The sequence below is a fragment of the Mytilus galloprovincialis genome, chromosome 13 (genome assembly GCF_965363235.1).
Source record: "Mytilus galloprovincialis chromosome 13, xbMytGall1.hap1.1, whole genome shotgun sequence".
Taxonomy (NCBI): Eukaryota; Metazoa; Mollusca; class Bivalvia; order Mytilida; family Mytilidae; genus Mytilus; species Mytilus galloprovincialis.
Window position 1 is genome coordinate 27823679 of NC_134850.1, and position 25348 is coordinate 27849026.

Here is a 25348-nt window from a genome sequence, read left to right on the forward strand (position 1 = left end):
ATGTCTTATGGCGTTATATACAGATATATTGATTTTGTGTTTTCGTTGGAGCTTGGAAGAAAATCGTGGGATTTTATCGTGCAGAATGTAGATCAAAATGAGGAAATTTTTTTTTCCGTCAAATTTTAATTACAATAAGATAATATCTTCCTGGTTTGAGAGGTATATTTTCATGTTAATGACTTTGATTGAGTAAAGTATTTAGTGATGCCGGGAACTAGGCTTATAGAGATATTTATTCTACTAATTTGTTAAATTGATAAATTGTACAAATATCTACTGTTAGAGCACATAATGTTACTTTGAATTCATTTATATTTGTGGATTCCAATTTTTTGGATTGAGGAAATCTTGCATTGGATATTCCTTTCATGGTTTTGTTGAATCACTGCATAGAACTATATGGAAAATTTTGATTATTCAAATTCGTGGTTTACCTGTATACACGAAATCCACGAAAATCGGTATCAAACGAAAAATGACAAATCCATAGTAATGAATTGTACATATATATTATTTACTGTCAATTGAATATAGGTTTCTAAAAAAATTACGAAAATCTTCATTTACCATGTTTTCCTTGTAGAAAAAATGTTATGGATGATTACAATTTTTTGCTCTTTTGTTTTTCCAGATTGATTTTGGTAGCAGAGACTGCCAGACGGATTTCTATGACAAAATGGAAAAATCTGGTCAGTTGAAGCCTGGACAGAGGTCAAGTGTAACTTACCAGAGACAAACAAGTGATACCCAGCGGCCAGAGAGGTAGGTCATTTATCTGTTGCCAAATGGAATAAATAAAAAAAAGAAGGTGTAGTATGATTGGCAATGAGACAACTCTCCACAAGAGACAAAATGACACAGAAATTAACAACTAAAGTCATGTTAGAGGGACTTATTTCAATTTAGAAGGAAATACTAGGGGCCTCTGAAATCTTTCAATTGGTGTTTAAATCCATTAAGTAAAAAATGTACAATGCTACAGTAGAATTGCTTGAGTTTGTATAAAGTACAATGGAGTTAAATTTTCTTGTTTGCCAAGTGGAATGACTCTTACTGTTGGACCAGTTTGGCTGTATGTTTAAAATAGATATTAGAATAATTTGTGGTTCATGAAACAAACAGGCAAATCTGAATTTTAGCCATGAAGAACACACTGATGTCTATGTTATATAATTTCTCATTGTCTTAATTACTAAGTAACCTTTTCAAGATTGATTTATGTCATTGTATGTGTGAATAAAAAAGCTGTAAAAAATTCATCAACCCCAAAATGACAACTATTTATGTTATTATAAAAAGAGAAAAGATTTTTTTTTTTATATTACAAACAATGAAGCGATAAAAAGTCTGAACTATTTATGAATACAGGTTTACAATATATATTCACGTTTATGTAAAGGGACCTTTGAGCAAATTCTGATTGATATAGTAGAATGTTATTGTTTGTCAAGTTTTCTCACCTACCAGGTAAACAACCTTTGGGATCATAAAGCCTTGACATTTTTATAGACTATTTTTAAACTTTCAAATTGTTACACAATTTTTTTCATGATGGGTTGAATATATTTTATATTTTCCAATATGTTAAAATAAAAATAAAAAAAATAGAATACCCCCCCCCCCCCAAACAACAACAAAACTGGCAATATATGTACTGGGGAAAGAGGCCTAACTCTAATGATAATTTCAATATGGCTTTTAATCTACTGTTGATTCCTTATTTATTGTTATAACAAATTTTTAGTGGGTTGAAGGAAAATAGCATGTTGGTTGATACTTATTTTCTATATACAAGTCTATAGAAAATTTGTATACTGTTAAACATTTAAATTTGTGGTTCAAACAAACCCAGTTAATCCACCAAAAAAAATAGAACTTTTAATAAATACAATTTTGTATTTCAGGGGCAGAGGTAAATTTCCATTTCCTAGAGGAAGAGGTTTTGTCAGAGGTGGGCGTGGCGGTCGATACATTGCTGGCCACACTGCGGGATATGGCGGTAAAGAATACCATGAGGATTACAAATGGCAAAGGTAATACACCATTTAAATCAATTTGTTCAGATATGGAAAAAAAAAGATGATACGGTATGATTGCCAATGAAACAACTCTCAACAAGAGACCAAATGACATAGAAATTAACAACTATAGGTCACTAACAGCCTTCAACAATGAGCAAAGCCTATACTGCATAACAGCTATAAAAGGCCCTGAAATAACAAATGTAAAACAAATTAAAACCAAAAAAAAAAATCAAAGCCTAATTTAGAATTTTTTAAGGAAAAACATATCTGACCAAATATATATATGAATATAGGAGACGTGGAGTATATGTCAATGAGAAACCTTCAACAATGAGCAAAACCATTAAATGAGCTCTTTGGAGATTGACTGTAAATTTTATTGATTGATTTTACATAAGAGTATAGGCCATTGCTCTTTACGCCTCCAGAATCACTCGTATAGATAAATGAAGGGGAATCATCCGAAAAATGATCGTGTTTGTATTTCACAACTTTGGTGTTTTGTTAACACCAAACTGGATAAGTATTTGATTGGTTTGTAGGCGGGGGGACATCTGTTCAAAGAGCAATACTCTTTTGTCTGTACAGTAAAACTATGTTTTCACGGGTGTTAAGTTTAGATATTTCACATTTGGATAGATATCATTTTTCATCCAGTGGATTAAAATTTGCTTTTTATAGAAAATCATTACATCGAATTATAATCTAATAATTTAAATTGATGCATTTAATCTGGTTTGCTCTCCAAATTAACTCATTCACATTAAGAATTATTAAAAGTATTAATTTTGAAACCCATACAATTTTTTTTATATTTGTTATTGAAAAAGCAAAACTGAAAACAGTGAGGTTGTCATGGTTATAAAACCTGTTAATTTTTTGTATGATGCCAAACTTTTATATAAAAATTGATTATAAAGAATTTTTTTCTACACTAATAAATCCAGGTAGAATTTCAATTAATACAAGAAATTTAATATTTAATTTAACAATTTTCATGCCCACTCCAAAAACCAATACTTGCCAGTATTTACCAGAATTGTCTCAGGCCTGATACTTTTCTTGACATTCTTGATAGATTGTGGGAAAATGTGATATTTAGGGTTTCAACTACATTACTACATTAGAAAATAGATGCAATAACATTATTGAAATAAATATTTAAAAAAGGGGGGGTAGAAGACTGTTTTTTTTTCTCTTTCCATGCTAAAACAAGACAGTATTGTCTTCTGCATTGGGACATTCCAGTTAATTTCTGACAGGAGGGTATGGATGGGGAGAAATTTGTTTATACGTATCAGAAAAAAACATCATGAAAAACTACCTATCTGATCTAAAAATTAAGACCTATCAGATGTAGAGTTTCTGTTCATATTGGGTGGATGGGCTTTCATGGGAAAAAATGATTTATCAGAACTTTTTACTGAAAGGATTGTACCCATCAGAATTTTAAATACAATACCAGATAATGCATGATACGTAACTGTCTACATTCAAAAGCACCCGTAAGATCTGAGATAGGCATTTTTGTAACCCCTAAGATGTTATTATTTTAAATTATTTACTAATGCAAGACCCTCAGAAGTTTTTTGTGTAAAAGTGTACGTGTCAGATGAAAAAACCAAAATATTCACCCCTAAGATGTATAAATTTTACACCCCTCAGAAAGCACCATCCAACACCCTTTAGCAGATATTAACTGGAATGGCCAATTTTAGTTCATTTCCCTGGATTTTTAAATTAGGAAATTATTATTCTACATGTAAATTAACTTCTGCAAAGCAATTTTGTTTCTGATGAACAAAGCATCCCTGATGAGGATTGTATCCCCATACTTGCTTCAATGATTGACAAGGGAACATACTTTGATATCTAACTGGTGCTTTGCCTGAAGAAGTTGTAGTGAAATTTAACAATATTCCACATCTAAATTGAATTGTTAAAGAGCAAAAACTTTAGAAGACAACAACAAATGATTACGACTAGACATTAAACAAGCAACACTCAATTAATTAATTATTTATTCTAAGTAAGATTTAGTATAATTTTAATGTAAACCGACTAGACATTAAACAAGCAACACTCAATTAATCAATTATTTATTCTAAGTAAGATTTAGTATAATTTTAATGTATTGATATGCAGACTAATCATATTTTACTTTTGTATTCTTAGATATAATGAAGAATACAGCCAAAGCGGTGGTGGAGGTGGTACTCCATTTGAAGGTGACTTCGAAACCGATTTACACGCATATAGAACTCAGCGAGAGCGTCAGCGTAGTTGTAGTCCCGACCAATATAGTGACGATATGTATAGTGAATCGTACCGTGAATATAAAACAAGGTATGCCGAATATCCTGGAGGAGGAAGTCCAGGGAGTGATGAAACTTATGACTATAAAAATAGAGACGAAATATATTATAAGGAACGATATGTGATAGGATCTCGTGAAGCTAGTCCTGAGGGATCATTTCATGGTCGTGAGTGGAGTAATTCTCCCACACGTAATCGGGTGAAAGACCCTGAAAGAAATACACCACCGACCCCTCTCGGAGGGGAAGATACTCAGGACTTTTCATCGCACGAACAGAGTCCGTCTGAAATGGACAGTGAAAACAAACGATCAGGAAAAGATGATTTTGATATAACAGACGCTGACATTCAAGAATTACGAACATCTAATAAATATAGTGCTCATAGGAAAGAATCTTTATCACGGTCGGAGGAAAGATATGCTCGCAAGCGATCATACGATGACTCTTTTACACGAGACTCATTATCTAAAGAGGATCTTAGTGTTCGGAAATTAGACAGACAATTAAGTCATGGCAGTCATGATAAACTATCAGAATCTAAGCGAGACTTGTTTCACAAAATGAAGAAACTTCAGTCAGAAATCGGGAATAAAAGTGAAGGACAATGTAGTTCTAATAGTAGTGATTCTGATCGAGGATCGTTAACAGGCGGGGATCTATCAAAGTTAAAACATGAACGACAACTTCTGTTGGAGAAAATTAAAATGTGTGAAGATACTAATAATAGTGACACTGATCGTTTGGATAAATCCCCATTAAAAAGGCCAAGGCTGGATCCTTGGTCAGGGAAAAGTGCAAGTGGACAAAGGCTTCAGAGTGAACTTGGAAGTGTGATTATGGGACCTAAGAAAGAGAAATCATATGATGTTTCCCAGAGTTATCGTAAACAAATGGAAACAATACGTAAAAATGAAGAAAAATCTGTGAAAGATAAAAAGAACGATATTTTTAGTTATGACGATGATAAGGAGGATTTAATTCCGCAGGGATTACTTTCACCGAAAGATGTACCAACAGCATTTGTGAAAAAGCGTAAAAAGACAGAGGCGTCCGATGAAAAAAGCCGGATGTACCGTCAAAAACGAGAAATAGAGGATGAACGTATGAGTAGTGACAATGAGGAAAGTGCTAAAAATGTTACACGAACTGATTCAGTGGGTTCATTAGGGAGTATACGTCGTCTATCTAGTGGACATTCGTCACCACGGACACCTATTACAGGTCATCTGTCTCTTGAAAGTATTGATCATAGACTAAGTGAATCGGAACAGTCATTAACGTTTAAGAAACTTGACTCTAGTAAGCGACGGAGTAAAGATGATCATTCTACTAGTCCTGTGATTATTCCTTTAGGAGAGGACATTTTAGTAACGGATATTCCAGATCCCCGTGTGCCAAAAGAAAAATGTGAAGAAGATTTCTGTCTTCCGCTACCTAAATTTGCAGAGTATACTCCTCCTGTGAAACTAAATTCACCCCACTCAGAAAATTCGGGAGATGTTTCCAAAGAGGATTCTCCGTGTTTTTCACCTCCGAGCAGTGGTAGTAAGAATGAATCACCACAGCTATCACCGAATGATACTAATTCTGAGGAGTCGCATACTCTTAGTAATCAAGAACCTACTTACATACCGGAAGAAATTTCAAATAATTCAAATGAACCAACTATTGATACATTGGAAAATCAGGATATGGAAACAGTTAAACCGCATACTGAAGTAGATTTGGACGAAGGGTTATCTGATGCTAGTGATCATAATGACGATTTTTGTCTTGAAGAGCGCATTCGTAAACTGGATGAAAAACTCAATCAGCTTCCTACAACACAACCATCTAAATTAGGAACTGAAAATGTGTCATCTACGTCAATTGGAATAAATATGTCATCGTCAAATCCACCAACAAACATTTACTCTAAATTTAAGATTAAGAAACGTCAAGATTCAAATGGAGTAGGTCAGGAAGAGAATAGTGAAAAGGGAGATAAACCATCATCAGAAATTGTAAAAACAATGCTAAATCGTAGTAGTATATTTGATCTCGACTCAAAGAGACTAGAACAAATTAATGAGAAATATTCTCCAAACATGAAATCGGTTGTGTCAAATGCGGATGATTCTCCTAAAGGTGTGACATTACGGACTAAAGCAGAGACAAAGGAAATGCCTTTGTCTACACTGCCGGGATCGTTAGCTGGACGTTTAGGGAATGGTGGGTCGTCATTCCCAACATTGTCAGTCAATACTCAACCAACTGTTCCGTTAAGTGTTAAAATTGATGATAAACCAGTGAATTCATTATCGCCAGGATCTTTAAAAGGACCTTTTTCACATGATCAAAATTCTCAGGAAAATAAATCTGCTGATATGTGTTCATATAATAGTGACAATAGAATATATAATATGTCTGATCGTATGGATGTACAAAATCCCGTAACAATTAACTATTCTCCGAGATTTAACTCTATAGACAATGGAATAAATAAAACATCTTTAGCCACATTGTCAACAAGAACAATCGTAGAATCAGCAATTGAAACTGCTGAGAAATCGGACAATCTTTCTCCAGTTGATTCTAATGTTAAATCAGATCCTCGTTTAAATTCAAAGAATGCGTTATATAATAAGGCTAATAAAATTTCTGATGATAATTTGGATTTTAATAAGAAACTTGATACGAGAAAATCACCATCTAAATCTCTTGATATGAATTCATCTAAAATAGAAGTGAAAAGTGAATCTGGACTTAAAAACGATATAGCATCTGATCATATTTTGGGAAGTAAAACATCTAAAAGTGATAATGTTGAGGATTCATCAGCGGATATTCCATCATCTGTTTCAATTGAACGTAAACGTAAATCGGAAACGCCTTCAAAAAAGGATAAAATTAAAAATGCTGAGAGTAAGACTGTTTCGCCATCTGATACTGATAAGGAAAGTTCAAAGTCTGAAGTCAAAAGTGGATCAGAAAGCCCCGAATCTAAAAGGGCGAAAATATCATCACCTGAGAAAGACAAGTCTGAAACGAATTCACCAACTCACAGTGAAAGTGCTAAATCGGATAAACTTAAAAAAGACAGTGATAAGAAAAACAAAGAAAGTAAAAAGAAAGAAAAGTCTGAGTGTGATTCTATGAACAAAGATAAAGATTTTAATGATAAAAAAGATAAGGATCATGATGGTGATAAAACTAAAAGTTCGGCTAAGAACGTTGAAAATGAAAGTAAGATTGACGATAAATCAGTAAAGTTGCCGTCTGATCTTCTTAAAAAGGAACCTTTGAATAAGACTGAAGGAAAAGATACTGATAAATCACAAAGTAAAAAAGACACTGAAAAAAAGACTGAGCATAATACGACGAAAAAGGAAAAGAAAAGTGACGGATCTTCGTCTAAGAAGTCTGCAGAGAGTAAGACAGATTCAGCTCATAAGAAAGAGAGTAAATCTAGTGATTCTAAGACCAAGGATAAAACGAAATCTAGTCATAAAACTAAAGATTCATCAAAACAAAAAGATGGAAAGTCATCTGGAAAAGCATCTAAAAGTGGGTCAACGGAGAAAGTTGAGCAGACAAAAGATCAAGTGAAAGAAACTGTACCAACCACAGAAAATATCGACAAAAAAGAACTGAAAGAAAGTGAGATTAAAAGTTTAGAAAAATCTCAAGATGCTACTAAAGAGAAGACTGAAAAATCAAGTGAAAATTTAAAGGAGAAAGAAAAATCGACTGATGTGTCAAAGGATAAAGCTGTACCAACCACTAGTGAAAAACCAAAAGACAATAAACATAAGGCTAAGATTGATAAGTCAAAGGATAAAAGTGGTGAATCAGCAAAACATAAAGCTAAAAGTGAGACTTCTGAACAGCATAAAAATAAATCTAGTCATGATAATTCTAAAAAGGAAAAGTCAGCAGAAAAAACAAAACATACAAAGCCAAAGGACAAAACCTCATCAGAAAATGTTAAATCCAAAGACAAGTCTGAAGACAGCAAACAAACAACTGCAGAAAAGCCATCAGAACCGGACAGTAATGTTAAGAATGAATTGAAAGGGGCTGAGAGTGAATTAGCAAAAAGTGCTGAGAAATTAAAGTCAAATGAGGATGTTAAGACAAAAGAAAAATCTGAGAATGGAAAACAGAAAGAAAAATCTGGTAATGGTAGCACTCTTAAAAAAGAGAAAAGTGAAAATGAGAAACCAAAATCAACAGATTCCTCAACTAAGACCAAAGAAAAGACGAAACACGCTGACGGGAGTCGTGGTAAAAAGTCAAAGGAGGATAAATTGAAATCTACAACAGCAGCATCCGCTATAGACAAAACAACAAAGGATAAAAGTCATAAGGATAACAATAAGAAAGACGAAGACCGATCGAAGTCAGATGCTAAGAAAGAGGGAAATGGGGACAACAAAAGTTCTAGCGCTAATAAAACCTCCACAGACAGTTCAAATGCTAGTAAAACCTCAACTGAGACTAGTAAAACTTCAACTGACAATTCTAATGCTAGTAAAAGTCCAACAGACAGTTCTAACACTAGTAAAACTTCAACAGACAATTCTAACACTAGTAAAAGTTCAACTGACAATTCTAATGCTAGTAAAACCACTAATGAGGGATCTAACTCGTCCGACAAGAAAGAGAATAATGGAAATAACCATGACAATAAGTCGGAAAATAAATCGGAAAAAACTGAGAACAAGAATGACGGTAAAAGTGAGAATAATTCGGGAAATACAGACTCTCTTTCAAAAAGTTCTGATAAGTCTGAGTCAAAAAAGGAAAGAAAGAAAAGTGGAGAAAAATCGTCGAGTAAAAGTAGTGGTAAAAAGTCTAGCTCAGACAAGAAGTCTGATGGTAAATCTAGTGACAAGAAAAGTTCCAAGAAGGACAAGGAAAACAAAAAGGAAGAGAAGAAAGAAGAGAAGAAATCACCAAAAGAAGATAAGCATAAAAGTACACCCAAAAAGGAAGTTGAATTTGATTGGTCTGCTTGGGTGGAGGAACCATATGTTTCAATGTACGATCGAGTGAAACGGAAATCTAGTGAAAAAACCAAAGAACGAGAAATGCAGGTTACTAGAAAAAGAGATTTTAATAGTCTAACAAAACGTCGCAATAATAAGAAACATAATAAGTTTGGTGACTCTGACGATTCTGATTTCTCACATGACAGTGCTGAAGAAACAGATGCATTTGAGGAAGAAAAAGTGGCTAAACCGAGCAAAGAAGTTGTAAATGACAAAAGTGACAATGGACCAAAGCGTAAACGATGTATTATTGACGACTCAACATCATCCGATGACGATGATAGCCAGTTCTATAAATCATTCCAGAAAAACTCTTTGAATAACAAAGAGAAAAGTAAAGGGTTGCCAGGGAAAAGTAACAAGCATTCTGTCAATGATATCTACTCGTCAGATTCTTCAGAAACGGATATAGACTTTCCACCTATATCTCCAGCGAAGAAAAAGATCAAAAAGACCAAAACAAAAAGTAAAAAACCTCAGATTCACCATGACACTGATAGCGATTTGGAACATGGCAAAGAAAACCAGAAGAAGAAAAAATCAATATCTAGCAAGCCAAAACCTAAATCTACACCGAAGAAGAAGTCTGATGTCAAAGCACCAGCTGTGACTACACAAACAGATACACACGAGTCAGACATGCTAGATATAGATAGTGGGGATATGGACATATTTGATCGCATCAAATTGAAAAATCATAAAAAGAAAGAAGCCATCAAAGATGCTGTAACACCTAATGCTAGAAGGTTTGATACAACTACTGACGATTCGGATAACCATCTGTTTTCACCGAACAAAATTAGTATGGCAAAGACAGAAACCAAACCTACTGCAAAGAAACACACAATTTTGTCTGATCTCACATCTGATTCTGATTCTAGTTTCCCTGATTTATCACCTAAAAAGAACTGTGTGACCAAGAAGAATCATACTATGGAAAGTAAAAAACCTGCTGTCACTGTTGGTGCTGGGGTTACTGCTCAAACTATTCGTATGGAAGATCTTGGTGAGAAGAAAGATGAGATAAAGAAGAAAGATGATGATTTAAAGAAGAGAGAAAAGACGAAAAAGAAATCGAAAAAGAATGAAATAATGAAATCTGATGAGAAGAATGCTGTAGAAGATGCCAAAAGTCTGTTTGAGAAAATGGATAACATCATTACTACTCAAGGTGACTTAAAAGATAAAAATAGTAAGCACAAGAAGGAAGGAAAATCACCCAAGGACCTGCCTTATCTTGATGAAGAAGAAATTAGCCAGGCTGAGAAGCTTGTTAATAACATGAACAAACTGGAAAAACCAATGAAGCACGACTCAGCAAAATTGAATAAGACATCTAAGCAAGATCATGAGAAAACTAGCACCAAGAATAAAACATCAAAACTGGACAAGATGGACCATACATTCTCAAGTGAAACTGAAACAGACAAGGAAAGTAAATCTCATTCAATAGATCATGTGACCAAATCTGAAAGTGAAAGTAGAAAAGATGCTGATGATAAGAAAACTGAACAATCAGTCAAAACTAAACCCATTAAAACGAAAAAGAAGAAACATGACAGTATATCGATGGATTCAGTTCCCAAGGTCACACCTGAAGTGTCAGAGAAAAAAGATGTGGATACAACAAAGAAAGTTAATAACAAACATGACAAAATAGAGTCCATTGATAACATTTCAAAGAAGAAAATTAACAAAATTGAAATTGAAGACATGGTTGCCAAGAAACCTCCTTGCAAACTGGATATGGACGATGGGCTTCTAAAACAACATAACAAGCATAACAACAAAGTTGAGAAAGACATTGGCTATAAGATAGGCTTTGGGTTCTTTGAAGACTTCCCAATACTGGAGGAGTCAAAGTTAGACGATATACCTAAGAAAAAGGAGTCTAAAGAGAAGGAGAAAAAGCCAAAGAAGAACAAGGATGATGAGCCAAAAACGCCAAAGAAAGAGGCAGTAAAGAGTGAAGGAAAAACTCCTAAAAAGAAAGATAGAAAGAAGAAAGATGGCACCACAGAAATGATCACGAAAGAAAATGGTCCGAAGCTGGAGGAACTTGTTGGCAAATTGGCAGCTGGGGCTATGCACAATTCTGATGTATTCGATTTCCAAGACGAAGATGACAACAAACCACTATTTGCTGACTTCTTCAAGATGAAAGAAGAAATGACAAAGAAAGCTGCCGCTACAAAGAAGGATAAGCCAGATGGAAAGAAAGAAAATAGACTTTCTTCTGAGGAAAAATCTGAGGAGTCTGAGTCTCATGAAGATGTTGAAGATGGTAAAAAATCTGGACCCAAAGATAAGAAGGATAAAGTTAAATCAGATGAAGCTAAAAACATCATGGAAAAGCTGGAAGAATCTTTAAAAGATGGTCTTTTTGGTCCAAACCCAGGGAGCAAGATTGACGAATCAAGTATTACAAGCATGTTCAGTTCTAAGCATGTCAAAGAGGCATGTAAGGAGGAGGCCAAGAATATCATGGGTTTTGCTAGTCCAAAGGGAATGGTGAAATCTGATGATGAGAGTTGTAAAAGCTTGACAAGTCCAACAAAATCTGAAATTATCAGTCCAAAAGATAAATATAGGAGAGACATGGTAGTTGGTCATGTGGATTTTGATTCCTTTACTGATATCAATAAAAAGGACATGGAGGTTAAGTCCAAGGAAATTTCATCAGCTGAGGAAAAATGGCGGGAATTGATAGCTGGAAAAGAAGATGCATACAGCAAGAAAATCGATATTTTCACAGACAATTTGACACCCAAGTCTAATGTTCATACAGACAAATCTAAAGAAGAGCAAAAAGGCAAAGTGGAGGAAAAGATTCCAGAAAAAACAGAAGTGCCAGAGAAATCAAGAGAAGAAATCGTGGAAGAAGCTGTCTCAAGTTTGCAGAAGATAACAGAGACACCATCTGTTGTGACCCCTGACGATGATAACTACCAAGATGGAGGGCTTGTTATTGATGAGACAACTGCTGCAGTGGAGACGGTAACAGAAGAACCAGTTATGGCTGAGCAAGCACAGAATGAGACTGACCTAGCAATTTTGTCCATTTTGCAGTTTGATGATAAGTCTGGCAGTTTTCCAGAAACACTACCTCAACAGAATGCTCTTGTTTCTGAACCACAGCCAGAAGTGCCACCAGAAAATGTTGTGGTAGAGCCAGAACAAATAACATTGGATACAAACCCTCTTGATAGTAGTATTGGATCTGAGAATGACTTGGTGATTGATACATCTACACCTGATCAAGTTGAGCTTCAGAATGACATCAACCTTCCAATAACAGCACCAATTAAGGAGAAACCAGTAGAAGCACCAATTCAGAAGCCAGTTGTAACACCAATTCAGAAGCCAGTAGTTGCACCAATTAAGGAGAAGCAAGTAACAGCACCAATTAAGGAGAAGCCATTAAAGGGGCCAATAAAGGAGAAGCCAGTAACAGCACCAATTCAAGAGAAGCCAATAGCAGCACCAATTCAGGAAAAGGCATTAGCAGCACCAATTAAAGAAAAGCCAATATCTGTACCAGGACCAACATCTGTACCAGTCGAACCCAGAAAGGAAACAATTTTGCCTGCAATGCCACCAGTGCAGGAGAAGCCATTAGAACATAAAGAAAAACCAAAATCTAGAAGAAATCAAAAAGCCAAAGAGCAGATTGAATTGCTAAATGCACAAAAGGAACAACTACCAGCAAGATCAGTTGGACAGGTAGTAAAAGACAACAACCAGATGTTCAATTTTCAACCAGAACAACCAATGCCTGTTCAGCAAGATTTACAAGCTCAATTTTATGGCCAGATGATGGCAGATGCAAAACAAATCATCTCCAAACAAATTCCAGAAGTTCAAAAACCAGAACCATATAGAAAGACTCGCAAGCAGAAGGCAAATGCCAAGGCCAATCACCAGATTGAAGTTCCGGGAACCTTCTATCCTCCAGTTTATAATGCTGTTGATCATAGTCTCCATCTGACTAACAGCCTACAAGGTGGTGATGCAAGTGAAAAGGAGAATGAAGAGAAGTTACCTCAGCCGTACAATTTTGATGTTGAGAAACATGAAGATGCAGACAATCTACGAGTATCTGGTGATGAAGGTGGCAGCAATGCAGATAAGCGTACTCGCAGAGGGCGAAAACAACAGAACTATAAGGAGATGAATTCCGGTGTTCATGGTCGAACAACTTCTCCCAGATCAAGGTCATCTCCAAGATCTCCAAGGACGGGCATGTCACCAAGGCAAGCTTTGTCACCACTTAGTTCACCAAAAGCAGAATTGACAGCACCTTTTGTAAAAATAGAAAGACTTCCATTTGGCTGCAATAAAAATGTGAGACCGGAGGGTGAAATGTTTAATGAAACCGTTGATGGGAAACAACAAATAATTGAAGCTGTTGAAAATCAACCAGAAAATCAAGGTCTTACTGCTACAAAGAAATCGATTGAAGAGATTGCCAAACCTGCCACCAAAGAGGCTACCAATGTTTTTGATTTTGATGATAATGAGCCAGAATTGAAAATTGTTACAACACCACTCAAGGCCACAAGGCCCAAGAAAGGTCGAAGAAATACCCAAGAGGCCATTTTACCTCAACAACCAGCAACTCCCGAAGTTAAAATTTCACCCAATGGGCCTAATCATATTGTTTCACCTCTTGAAGGTAGATGGCAGTGTAAGAAAGATAGTGAATCAGACAAGAATGGTAACCATCCCTTGAAGTTGAGAATTGCTTTGACGCACACCACTGGGATGTCAACCAATACTACCAACAGCATTAGTAGTATGATCAACTCAGCAACCATCATAGACAGTACTATTCCAAGCATCAAGGAAAAGAAAGATCTGGAATGTTTGACCAAAGTTTCTTGTGCTACATCTTCCATCATGTCGACAATTGCTTCTGTAGCATCAAACGCTGCACCAACAATGGCCAACTTGTGTATGGATAAGATGAGCAACGTAGATAGAATTATCGATGATGTGTCTAAAGGCATCTTTGACTGGGACAGAGGAAACGGTCAAATTGAACCGACTAAAGAGCAGATCATGATGAGCATGTCCAGCATGATGCCAAAGGTCACAGACAGTTTACCTATTGCCCTGCAGCCAACAAAGAAGAGGCATACTCAGAACCGTCACATAGGAGAGCTAGATATGATGCCACCACCACCTATGACATCACTGTCAGGACATGACCTTGGACTTGCCAAGTCTTCACCTAGTCTTGTACAGCCACCAATGACATCTTCACCTTTTGGATTAAATGTCATGTCGATGTCACAAGGTCATCCACCTGTTCAGACTCCTCCATTGACCTCTGCCGGTATTCCAGTCAGTGTTGCCTGTACCTCAAGCAGTCATTCAAGTCCAGGTAAGTTCGAACGATAGAGATCTTCATTTACCAGAGGCGGATTAAGGGGGGGGGGGGGCGAGGGGGCCCGGGCCCCCCCTTTTTGGGAAAAAAATTGGTTGCTTATATAGGGATTCACTGAAGCGTGACTCGAGCAGGCCGCCTCTTAGGTCAGTCAGTGGGCCCCCACTTATGAAAATTTCTGGATCCGCCACTGTTTACCATAATCATGAATATGTTTTGATATTAAAAAGAAGATTTGGTATGCTTGCCAATGAGACAACTCTCCACAAGAGACTAAATAACACCGAAATTAAAAATTATAGGTCACTGTACAGCCTTCAACAATGATCAAAGCCATTTTGCAATATTCTGTTACCTAAAAAAAGTGCTGTTGACAATAATCATGAAAACTGGTTAATTAAAAAATTGTAAATTTTGCAATTTATGGGATAATACCTTTTCATGCGGTATATTTTCAAGTTTTAACTTATCTGTGATATTAATATTACTTCCGGATCAAGTTTACACAAATGGAAATTAGAAAACAAATGTTTAAAAGATGTCAATATTTACAGTTTTTGCACACAGTTTCCAATCTGAATAAAAGATATGTGGGGTTTTACATCAATGACACCAATAACAAGAAACAATAACAGGGCATCATTTGGGAAACACAATCATTTATAACAAGATACAGTTGTCTATACATAATGTGAGATCAAAATTATCCTGAAGTCTATAAAATAAGTGAATAAATTTTAAGAAACAAAGTCTATAAAGCTCATGATTATTAACACAACACACATTTAGGTGAATATTGTCAAGAAATACATCTACATACAAAGAATGAATCCCTCTTTGCATGGAATATAATATGTTGATTTATAAATTCAAAATATTTTCTTTTTTTCAGTACAAATTGGTGAACCAGCAATCACATCGTTTAGTCAGGCCAGACCTACATCTCAGATTACAACTACAAAGAATAAACCTTTGGATATGGCACTTAACCCACTTAACCCACTTAACATGATGGCTAGATCAGATGTTATGACCTCTGCTGCCCATTCCCTGTCTACTGCAGCTGTGGTCACTCAAACGACCACCACTACAATAGCTCAGCATAGCCCTGGACCATCTGTTGTTATGTCATCACAGAAACCAATGGTCACCACCAGTGGCAATACTACCGTCTTGGCAGGTAGAACGGTTACGGTCAAGCCTCCAAACACTGAGGCTTATCTCCAGCAGATGGGTCTTCATCCATCAGCTATTCCATCTCAAGCACCGGTTTCTGCTCACCAAGTTCCAATGCCTAGGATGCCAGACAATAAGCAGGGTTTTCCACATGGATTTCTACCAAATCCAGCTTTCTCAAGACCAGAAGAACATAGTAGACCAATTCCAGCAAGTAGTTCTGAAAAACAACCTCAGGTTACTTCGTCTGCACCAACATGTGTGGTACATCCTATTACCACATCGTCTGGAAAAACAATGGATCCAAAACTATTACAGCATCAACAGATGATGCAGGCAGTAGCAGCAAGCAGGGCACCAGTGGTGTCAACGACCAGCAGTGGACACTCAATTCCACCAGCTCACATGCATCTAAGCCAGGCGCTTTTGGAGAAAGAACAACATATGCGTAATATGGCCGCCCTGCATAATCAGCCAATGATGCATCTGATGGGTCAGACTCATGCCATGGCAAATCACATACAGCACAAACCAGAAAAGACACCCAAAGGGAAACAGTCACATAAAGCAGAACTGCCACAACCAAACGAGCCCTTACAGAGACCACCAAGTGCTCACAGCCAAAAGCCACAGTCAAATGAGCCACCGAGGCCACATAGTGCTCATGAAAATCAACAAATGTTGCACGACCAAATTAGGACTTTGATGGGAAAGGGTATGATTCCTCCCGGTGCAATTCCACCACACATTCTACAAATGTATCATCAACAACAGCAGCAACAGCAACAAATGGCTGCAACACAACAACAACAACAGATGGCCGCAGCCAAGATGGAGGAAAAGAAAGGACACAAGAACCATCCACCCAAAGAAATGGTGTCTCCTGGCATTGCTCACCAGCCATCCAGTATGTTCGCAACCAGTATAGCATCTCAGTCATCTAATCCTCAGATCAAGTCTCCTGCTTTGGCTCAGACGGCACCCAGTCCACATCCTGTTTTCTCACAGCCATCCACATCTCAGGCTAGACCAATTAGTCCAGGAATGAAAAAGGTAAGAATTGTATTTAAAACTGTTAAAATTGAGAATGGAAATTGGGAATATGTCAAAGATGCAACAACCCAATCAAAGAGCAGATAACATCCGAAGGGCACCAATGGTCTTCAAGGCAGCCAGGTTTATCATTAGAAGATTAAAATCCAAATTAATTTGTATCATTTAATTATTAATTTTTGCATAAAATTCAGTCGAACTTTTAAACTGTAAAATTGTCAATGTTTCTTTGAAGTACCATATTGTATATCAAAGTCTAAATCTGTGTTGCAAAGTTTATCCATATACACAAACTATGAAAAAAAACGTACTAAAAAAGTCCAGAAATAAAATTAATTCTGAGTGTTAGAATGTTGGTAGATCTTGGTGAAAAGTTAATCAGAAACATTTGGACCAAAGAAAAAAAAAAAAAAAAACTGTTCCAAGAATATTTTTTTTTTTTAACTTTCTTTGTTTGAATAACTAGTACAAATAAAAATATATTGAACTTTTCTTTTCAATAAGAAAAGACTTGATAAAATTTGTATTAAAAAATCTGACTTTTTTTTTGCAGCAGTTGAATGAGAAGTTTAATCAGAATCAATGGACCAATGAAAGTATAGCTGAGGCCCAAAGGTCTGGACCATCATCTGGTGAACCATCGCCATCTCCCAAACACTGGGGTAGGTTTTCACATGTTTATGCTATAGTGGCAAGCTTTTTATAGCTGACTATGCAGTATCGGCTTTGCTCATTATTGAAAGCCATATAGTGACCTAAAGCTGTTAACTTCTGTCATTTGGTCTCTTGTGAAGAGTTGTCTCATTGGCAATCAAACCACATCTTTTTTTTATATTGTCAGGCAACTAGAAGTTAAATCTTAAGTCATATTTATTGGCATTTTATTTGTGTTTAATAAACTGAATCAAATTTATAAAAAAAAGTATTTGTGTTTAATAAATCAGATTCTAATTTATTAGCATTTTATTTGTATGGAATTAACTAGATTCAAATTTATTTACATTTTATTTGTGATTAATAATTGAATTGATTTTTCTGATAATAAATTTGATTCAAATTAGCCTTATCTCTCTTCCAAAGTTAGAAATAGCCTTTTGTATGATGCATTTATTTGTGCTCAAGTCCAATTTGCTGTTAATTAAAATTGTATTATTGATGAGCCAAGTGAATTTATTCCATTACCACACTTTCAAGGTTGTGAAGGATATAGATTTTATCCGTCAGGATTTAATTTGTATACTAAGCAAAGGAAACAATAACCTTTGATCTAGTTTGCTTGTTATATCAATAGGAATTATAATGACTAAAAGTTGTGTGAAGTAGAAATATGTATATTAAACCCAAGTCCAAAACTAAAATTTGTCTATTTGTTTGTCAAAATGCAATAGAATATGAAGAATATATGGTGCATTTACCTCAATGAGACAGCAACTCAACAAACAAATACTAGTTATCAAAATATTACAAATACACAGTTTCTCTATGGGGTTGACAAAAATCAGTGACCTTTTCACTCAAGATAATACGTCAATTTAAAGTAACATATAAGTTAGCAGTTGTTCAAATCTTTACAAAAGTTAGTTGAATCATTACAGTTAATTCTTATTTTTCAGGATATAGTGGCAGTCAACAACCCAAACCAGCTCACCAACAGAATTTAGACTCCAGCAGTAAGACTCATCAAGAGGCTATCCGTCTCATTGAACAGCACAAACAACAAGAAATGATGAGGATGCAGCAACAACAAGATCATGCCAAACTGCAAGAGATTCAGAGGCAAGAAATAGAAAGACGGGAAGAGATATTACGCCAGGCAGCCTTGAAGGCACGAGATGGCATCCCATCAACATCAGCCAGTACGTCTCAACAGTCAGACCGAGACCGTCAAACAGCTTCAGTGCCCGGCAAGCCAAGGTCTAGTCACTTACCTAATCATTCAGAAAGTGGACCAAGTGTCATGGACCCCAGAAATCTTCACCATCTTCAAGAACTGCAACGGGCAGGACCCAGAGGTCATGGTTCATTTGCTGCACCCACTGGCGAAATGATTCAGGGAATACCAGCACATCTGTACAGGGACCCAGAATTCCAACAGAGAATACATGCTGCTGCAGCACTTCGTATGCCACATCTACTGGACCCACATATGTATCCACAAGGATACCCACTTGGACTGCCTCATCCGTACCTTGGACAGGTCGGTGGATTGCCGATAGATCATCCACATTTAGCAGACCAAAGGCCTCCATCACAGGGAGGTAGTAGCCACGGTATGAGGTCACCACCACCTAGACAGGCCCATCAAGCTGTTGCCAAGAGTCCAGCAATTCCAGCCCAGCCACCAAACAGACAACAAATGCCTGATCCTCCACCTGGTGGAGAGGGAAGCTTACTCAGCCTGTTACAGGTTGGTATTTTAAGACCTTCTGTCTTTGATTTTATAACAGAATTGAATGACATTTTTTTTGTCGGTAGGATCTATCGATACCTGAAATTCTGTAGAAGTTACCACTAGAACTTTTCTGAATTACCAAAATCAGTGACCTCATTAATTCATGAAACCCTATAGGGTTGTCATAATATTCTCACTCAGCTAGTTACATCACTCATTTACATCACAAATCAGTACTAATTTTTGAGATTAAACATGTTGTAATCAATTCAGTTATTAAAAAGTTGGGTGACCATAAAGTTAAAAGAAACTTTAGTTATAACAAAATCAGCTGTCAAAATAGCAAGTGATCACAAGGCGATTTAATCATTTCTCCTGTCATTTTTTTAAATCAATTTTTGATGAATTGTATTTAACCCTATTTTGAGAATTGTCTATCTTAACAAAATCTGGAATTAAAATATGTAAAATGAATTTCTATTGCAGCGGTATCCAGTAATGTGGCAGGGAACATTGGCACTGAAGAATGACAGCTGTGCTGTACAGATGCACGTGATATCTGGATTCAATTCCCTCGTCCAGACGGCTCTCCCACAACAGGTCGTAGAAGGGACATGTCAGCCATTAAGGATTGCCCAGAGAATGAGACTTGAATCAGCACAGCTAGAAGGGGTTATTAAAAGAATGCAGGTACGATTCTGAAAAGAAATAGAAAACTGTCTCGATGTTTAGGGGACATGTTTATTTTTATTGATACATGATCTTGTTATGAAATTTATTTTCATGGATACAAGATCCCACTGTTATGAACCTTTCTCAGTTAAAGCTGATAGAAAATTTGTACTTTGTTGAATACGGTTGTTAAGCTATACTTATAAAATCTAGGTAGTAAGTACCCCCACCAAAAATTATGAGTCGTTCATAAGTTTCAGAGTTGAATTTTAAAGATAAATGATAGATTTGTAATTTTGAGGATTCAAACCATTTTAACAATACCCTGTTGTTGTTTTGAAATAAATTCCAACTGATAGAGGGTATCTTAAAAAGCTAGATAACAAAGTGATTTAAAAACTTATTTTCATGTCACTTTTTACAATTGTCCAGTAATGTTTTGTTATACATTAGTTTTTATGATTAGAAATCTGAAGTTATTTCTGCCTAGTCCAGTGAAATTATTGCAGTTATTCATTTCCTTTACAGTACGACAAAGATTATTGTATGTTGTTGGCCTTACCTTGTGGAAGTGACCATGATGATATCATCTACCAGACCAGAGCCATGTCAACAGGCTTTATACAGTACTTACAACAGAAACAAGCTGCAGGAATTGTCAATGTGGCTGACCCAGGCTCTCAACAGGTATGTTATATTGACTTTTGCAAATAAAAAAAAAACCACGAAAAAACATGTTGTTTTAAGGAGGTAAACCTAGGTAAAGGGAAATAACTATTAAAATCATCAGTACATTTATGTCTGCAATGTTTCAAGCTTCTAGGATCAAAGCTTATAGCTAATCTGTTTCAGGTAAATGCTTTAAATACAATGATGGACCTAGACTCCTACAAACACATTATTGATTTAAAGAGTTATCTCCCTGAACCAAGGTCAATCATCTTAAGACCGTATGATATCTCTTCTTAGTTTATAAATTGGACAACTTAACAAACTAGTGTAAATTGTTAAGGTATCTGAACAGCAATCAAAATGATGGTTAAATAGTTGTAAATTTTTAGAAGAATTAAAATCGAGGATGAAAAATAGCAAGGACATACCAGAGACCATCAAAATCTAAAGTGAAAGAGAGCTAACAATTTCATGGCCTATAAATTTCAAATTTTAAAAGCATACCCCAGTTTCTATCAAATAAAATATTATTTTATAAATAAATCAAATGTTTTCTTTTTCAGCCAGCCTATGTGGTACACATATTTCCCCCATGCGAGTTTTCACATGAGACACTTGGGAGATTGGGATTTGAGCTTTTACATCAAGTTCGCAACCTGAGCCATCTTTTAGTCATCATTACAACAGTGGCTTAGATTTTATTAGATGGAATATGTGTCTTCACTATCATGGATTTGACTCACTCCCGGACATGACATTTTTGAACACCGGATTGGACTAAGGATATATTTCTTAAAAGGACACTGGATTTAACTTAAAAGTGCTACACACGTTTAATGTTAATAATGGAGAATGGATTATTATTAAATGTGATTTTTGTATAAAATCAGTTTATATAGATATTTATGATTGGGATTTAAGTGGATGATTTTGTAGAAGGAATATATTAACACGGATATATTATGCTAATATGATAATAACAAACTTATGAAATATTCTTTAAAAAAGATACACAACTTACATACTAAATATGTATATGTAATAGAATGGTATAGATAACGAGAATTTGACCAGTTCTCAATATGGATTATGTATTTACTTATATTGGGATATACTTGTACATTTATTCTCTCTCTAACGTGGATAATACAAAGTGCTAGTAATTGAAGCAGTAGTGAATTGTACATTGCTATTGTCGACTGCTTGTGGATTTATTTAATAATGTTTTAATTGTATGAAAAAGACTTCTCACTGGGATTAATGTTTTTCAGAGAGAGAATAATCAATTCAATATTGTGTTCCATTATTTTCGGTGGAATTAAAATTTCATAGAGAATTTCAATTTAATGTGGTATATATATTGTGATTAATGGAATTTTACTTCATACACTGGGATTTTAAAAAAAATTAACCAAGAATGTTGCCATTTTGAGTTTTTGAGTTGGCATTTTTTTTCTCAGCTTTGTGGTATCACGTCCTACATTCATGAGGGACATAGATATTTATTTTTATTTGTTTTTCTCAGGATTATAGATTTGTTTTTTTTATATATTCTGCCTGGAAAGCTGTTCGTTTTTTTGAGACTGAATGATGTGGAATTATTATGACTTTTAAGCATATTGTGAATGCTTTTCAAAATAGAAATCCATGGATAGGACTTGAGCCAATATGGCTGGCATAATCACCTTGGTGATGGACAATGTATCATGTGACAAAACATGTGACAGGACGTAGTTAATGGCGTCAGTATTGATCTCAGTACATTTAGAATTGGTGAATTCGTCATAGGGCAATTTTTTTCATCGTTAGTTCATGTTCTCATACCATTATAATTAGTTTGAGCAATGTTTGGAAGGCAGCTTACGATTCGTTAAAACTTTCGTTGGAAATTTAGGGAAGTGATTGTCTAAGAAGTGCTGGGTCACTCGTAATATTTTAACAGTATTTTTGAGTCGTTTAGAACAAATTGTAATTATTCGCTTGTATGTTTTTCTTATTCTTTGTTTTTCTTTTTAAACTGCACTTTTGAAGATATATTTGTAAAATTTATATTATGAGTTTTCACTTTAGAAGTTTTGTGAACTTTTTAAATTTAGAATTTAAATTAAATTTTTGCTTTATATAAAAGTTTTTTTTCTGACGTTAGTTTAATATATGGATAATGTTTTTTTTAATAAGTAAATCTTTTTTGTCAAGATAAGAAAGGAATTGCATTGTTTTTATTTTTTTTCCCTCATTTTTTTGCATTAAAAGGCAGCAGATTTTCAGATAGACCATATTCATTATAGCATTTATGTCATTGCTTTCATTAATTATACAGAACCAGAAATGTATTCAAAAATATAAAACACAAAATTTTCAAAAAGTAAAAACAGATTCTTCAAGAACCCAAAAATAATTTTGTCTTGCATTTGACTAATTTTGTAAAATGTATTTAACGGAAAAGAAATTTTTGCTCTTCTTCATCTCATTATCATTCAAATTGGAGGTTAACTTTATAATTAGATAGTTTAAGCATGCCTAGAAAAATAGCGGCACCCATTTTTATGCGGCATAATGTTTATGCTACCGTACTAGATGTTCTTGTAACCATGGTAACCAAGCTTAGTGTTATTAAATAGTTAAAACATATCGTAACCTCAACCTATCATAGTAAACAGGCCAAAGATGTGAATGAAAAAATGATGAATGCGAAAAAATTATTTATTAGGATGAGAGTGTTTTTTTTTTTGTTATCTCCCCTTTTGTACATAAAAACAGTTGTAAATACGTAAAACAAAAAAAAACTTTGTTGTGTACAGTTGTTGTTAGATTTTTTTGTTAAAAAGAAACAATGTATAAATCCCTCCTGTACATAGTGTAAAATTGTGTGTTATTTGTATATATAGTTAGCTCCCTTTACTACTCTTGGTAGGCAAGAAATACGGGAGAATTAAACATAGACGACCAATTTACAGTTGTTGTTGAAGTTTTTTTTTGTGTTTATATAATTGTGACAAACACTTGCTGTGGACAGCTTGGTTATTCTGTGTATATCAGTTTAAAATTTATTTCTTGACGCTTGTGGGATTTTGTACCAGATTTTTTTTTTTTTACAATTTAAAAATTTCTGTCAAAAAAGGCATTTTTATTCTTTACGGATTTAACTCTTGGAAAGCTTCCTGATAATATCTTTTTATTAACATGATTAAATGAAAACAAATACATTTTTTACAATGAGAGGTTTTCATATACATTATTTTTGTTACAATACTTAAAGAAATTCATTTACACTAAATAGAGGAATTCTGGCTCTTTTATATGATATGAACCAATAGAAAGTGTTATTTTAAAGAATAATTCTTTATTCATAACAGCACTTAGTTTTTCTCTCCAATCCAATGTTGATAAAAAGTAAACTATTCACTTCAGATAATCTGGTAGAAATTCTGACAGCAAGATTATAAAAAAAAGTGCTTGAATGTGCAATTGAGCTGCCATTTTCAAGTTTTGATGTATAAATGTGCATGTGTGTATGTGTAAATGTGTGTGACTGTCGTAGATGGAACTGTGATACTGTTTAGTCTATACAGAGTTTTATTTTTGTAAATTATTTTGTACATTATCTTGGCTCAATATTACTTGTACATTATTGTATGTCCCACGTCATTCAGTCGTCTTGAAGAACTTCCGCTTTAAACAAAATAAAATGAAAATTAAATATACCCTTCTTGTTGATTTGTTTTTCAAGATTAACATCTTGAACAATAGTTTTATAAAACTTCAATTCAGCTGGTCTAAAGAAGATCAACACAGCTTTGTACATGTTGTATATAAGGCTTTATATTACAGTCTTTATTTTCACTAAGATCCTCGATAATTTGGAACATTTTAAAATTGAAAATGGAAATGAGGAATGTGTCAAAGCGAAAACAACCCAACAAAAGGGCAGAAAACAGCCCAAGGCCACCAATTGGTCTTCAACATAGTGAGAAAATCCAAGATCCGAAGGTGTGCTTCAGCTGACCTATAAAGAAATATGTGTACTACATGTAGTTCAGTAATAATGGAAGTCGTACATGTTTTCTGTTCAGTGTTCATTCATTCTGTATGAGGTGAAAGATTTTGGATAAGCTAGTGTACCATGAAGTTCAGTTCACATCACTTCAAATCTGTGTACATGTGTTCATTAGGATGTGATCATTTTAAATTATAGGCCAAGTTGTGGTTTTGACCATTACCATACCCGCCAACTGTCACTATTTGCGGGGGATTCCCCCCCATGGAGGCTCCCTAGTAGAAATTTTGTAAGAGCAATTTTGTCCACTATTTTAAAGAAAACAATTAATTTAACAATGGCTATGAGCTTGTTAAAGCACGAAGAAACAAAAAACCACATTAGAATATATTTGAAGGCCCCCTTGAAGGTTTTGTAGGACTAAAAGAACCATCTTTCACGTAAAACCCCCATGGGCATTTTGAAAAGTTGGCAGGTATGCATTACTGAAGTGGCACTCATACTACATCTTCTTATATCTCTGATCAAGACAGGAGATTCTATGGACACATATTCGTGTAAAAATTCAAAATTTGAGTGGTACAAAGAATCATTTGGTTAAATTCCATTTTGTTCCAAT

General features: G+C 35.0%; 1 protein-coding gene across 3 annotated transcripts in view; it reads left to right on the plus strand.

Moving 5' to 3' along the window:
- Positions 1-24436, plus strand: part of LOC143057115 (uncharacterized) — a 60094-nt gene extending 35658 nt beyond the window's left edge. For all 3 annotated transcript variants that reach the window (XM_076230356.1, XM_076230357.1, XM_076230358.1), the window contains 9 exons: positions 635-765; positions 1908-2036; positions 4203-14764; positions 15660-16996; positions 17550-17658; positions 18610-19403; positions 19875-20078; positions 20589-20747; positions 21296-24436. In XM_076230356.1, coding sequence (XP_076086471.1) covers positions 635-765; positions 1908-2036; positions 4203-14764; positions 15660-16996; positions 17550-17658; positions 18610-19403; positions 19875-20078; positions 20589-20747; positions 21296-21427 — 13557 coding nt within the window. In that variant the 3' untranslated portion in view covers positions 21428-24436. The remainder of the gene's footprint in view (positions 1-634; positions 766-1907; positions 2037-4202; positions 14765-15659; positions 16997-17549; positions 17659-18609; positions 19404-19874; positions 20079-20588; positions 20748-21295) is intronic.
- The last annotated feature ends 912 nt before the right edge of the window (positions 24437-25348 follow it).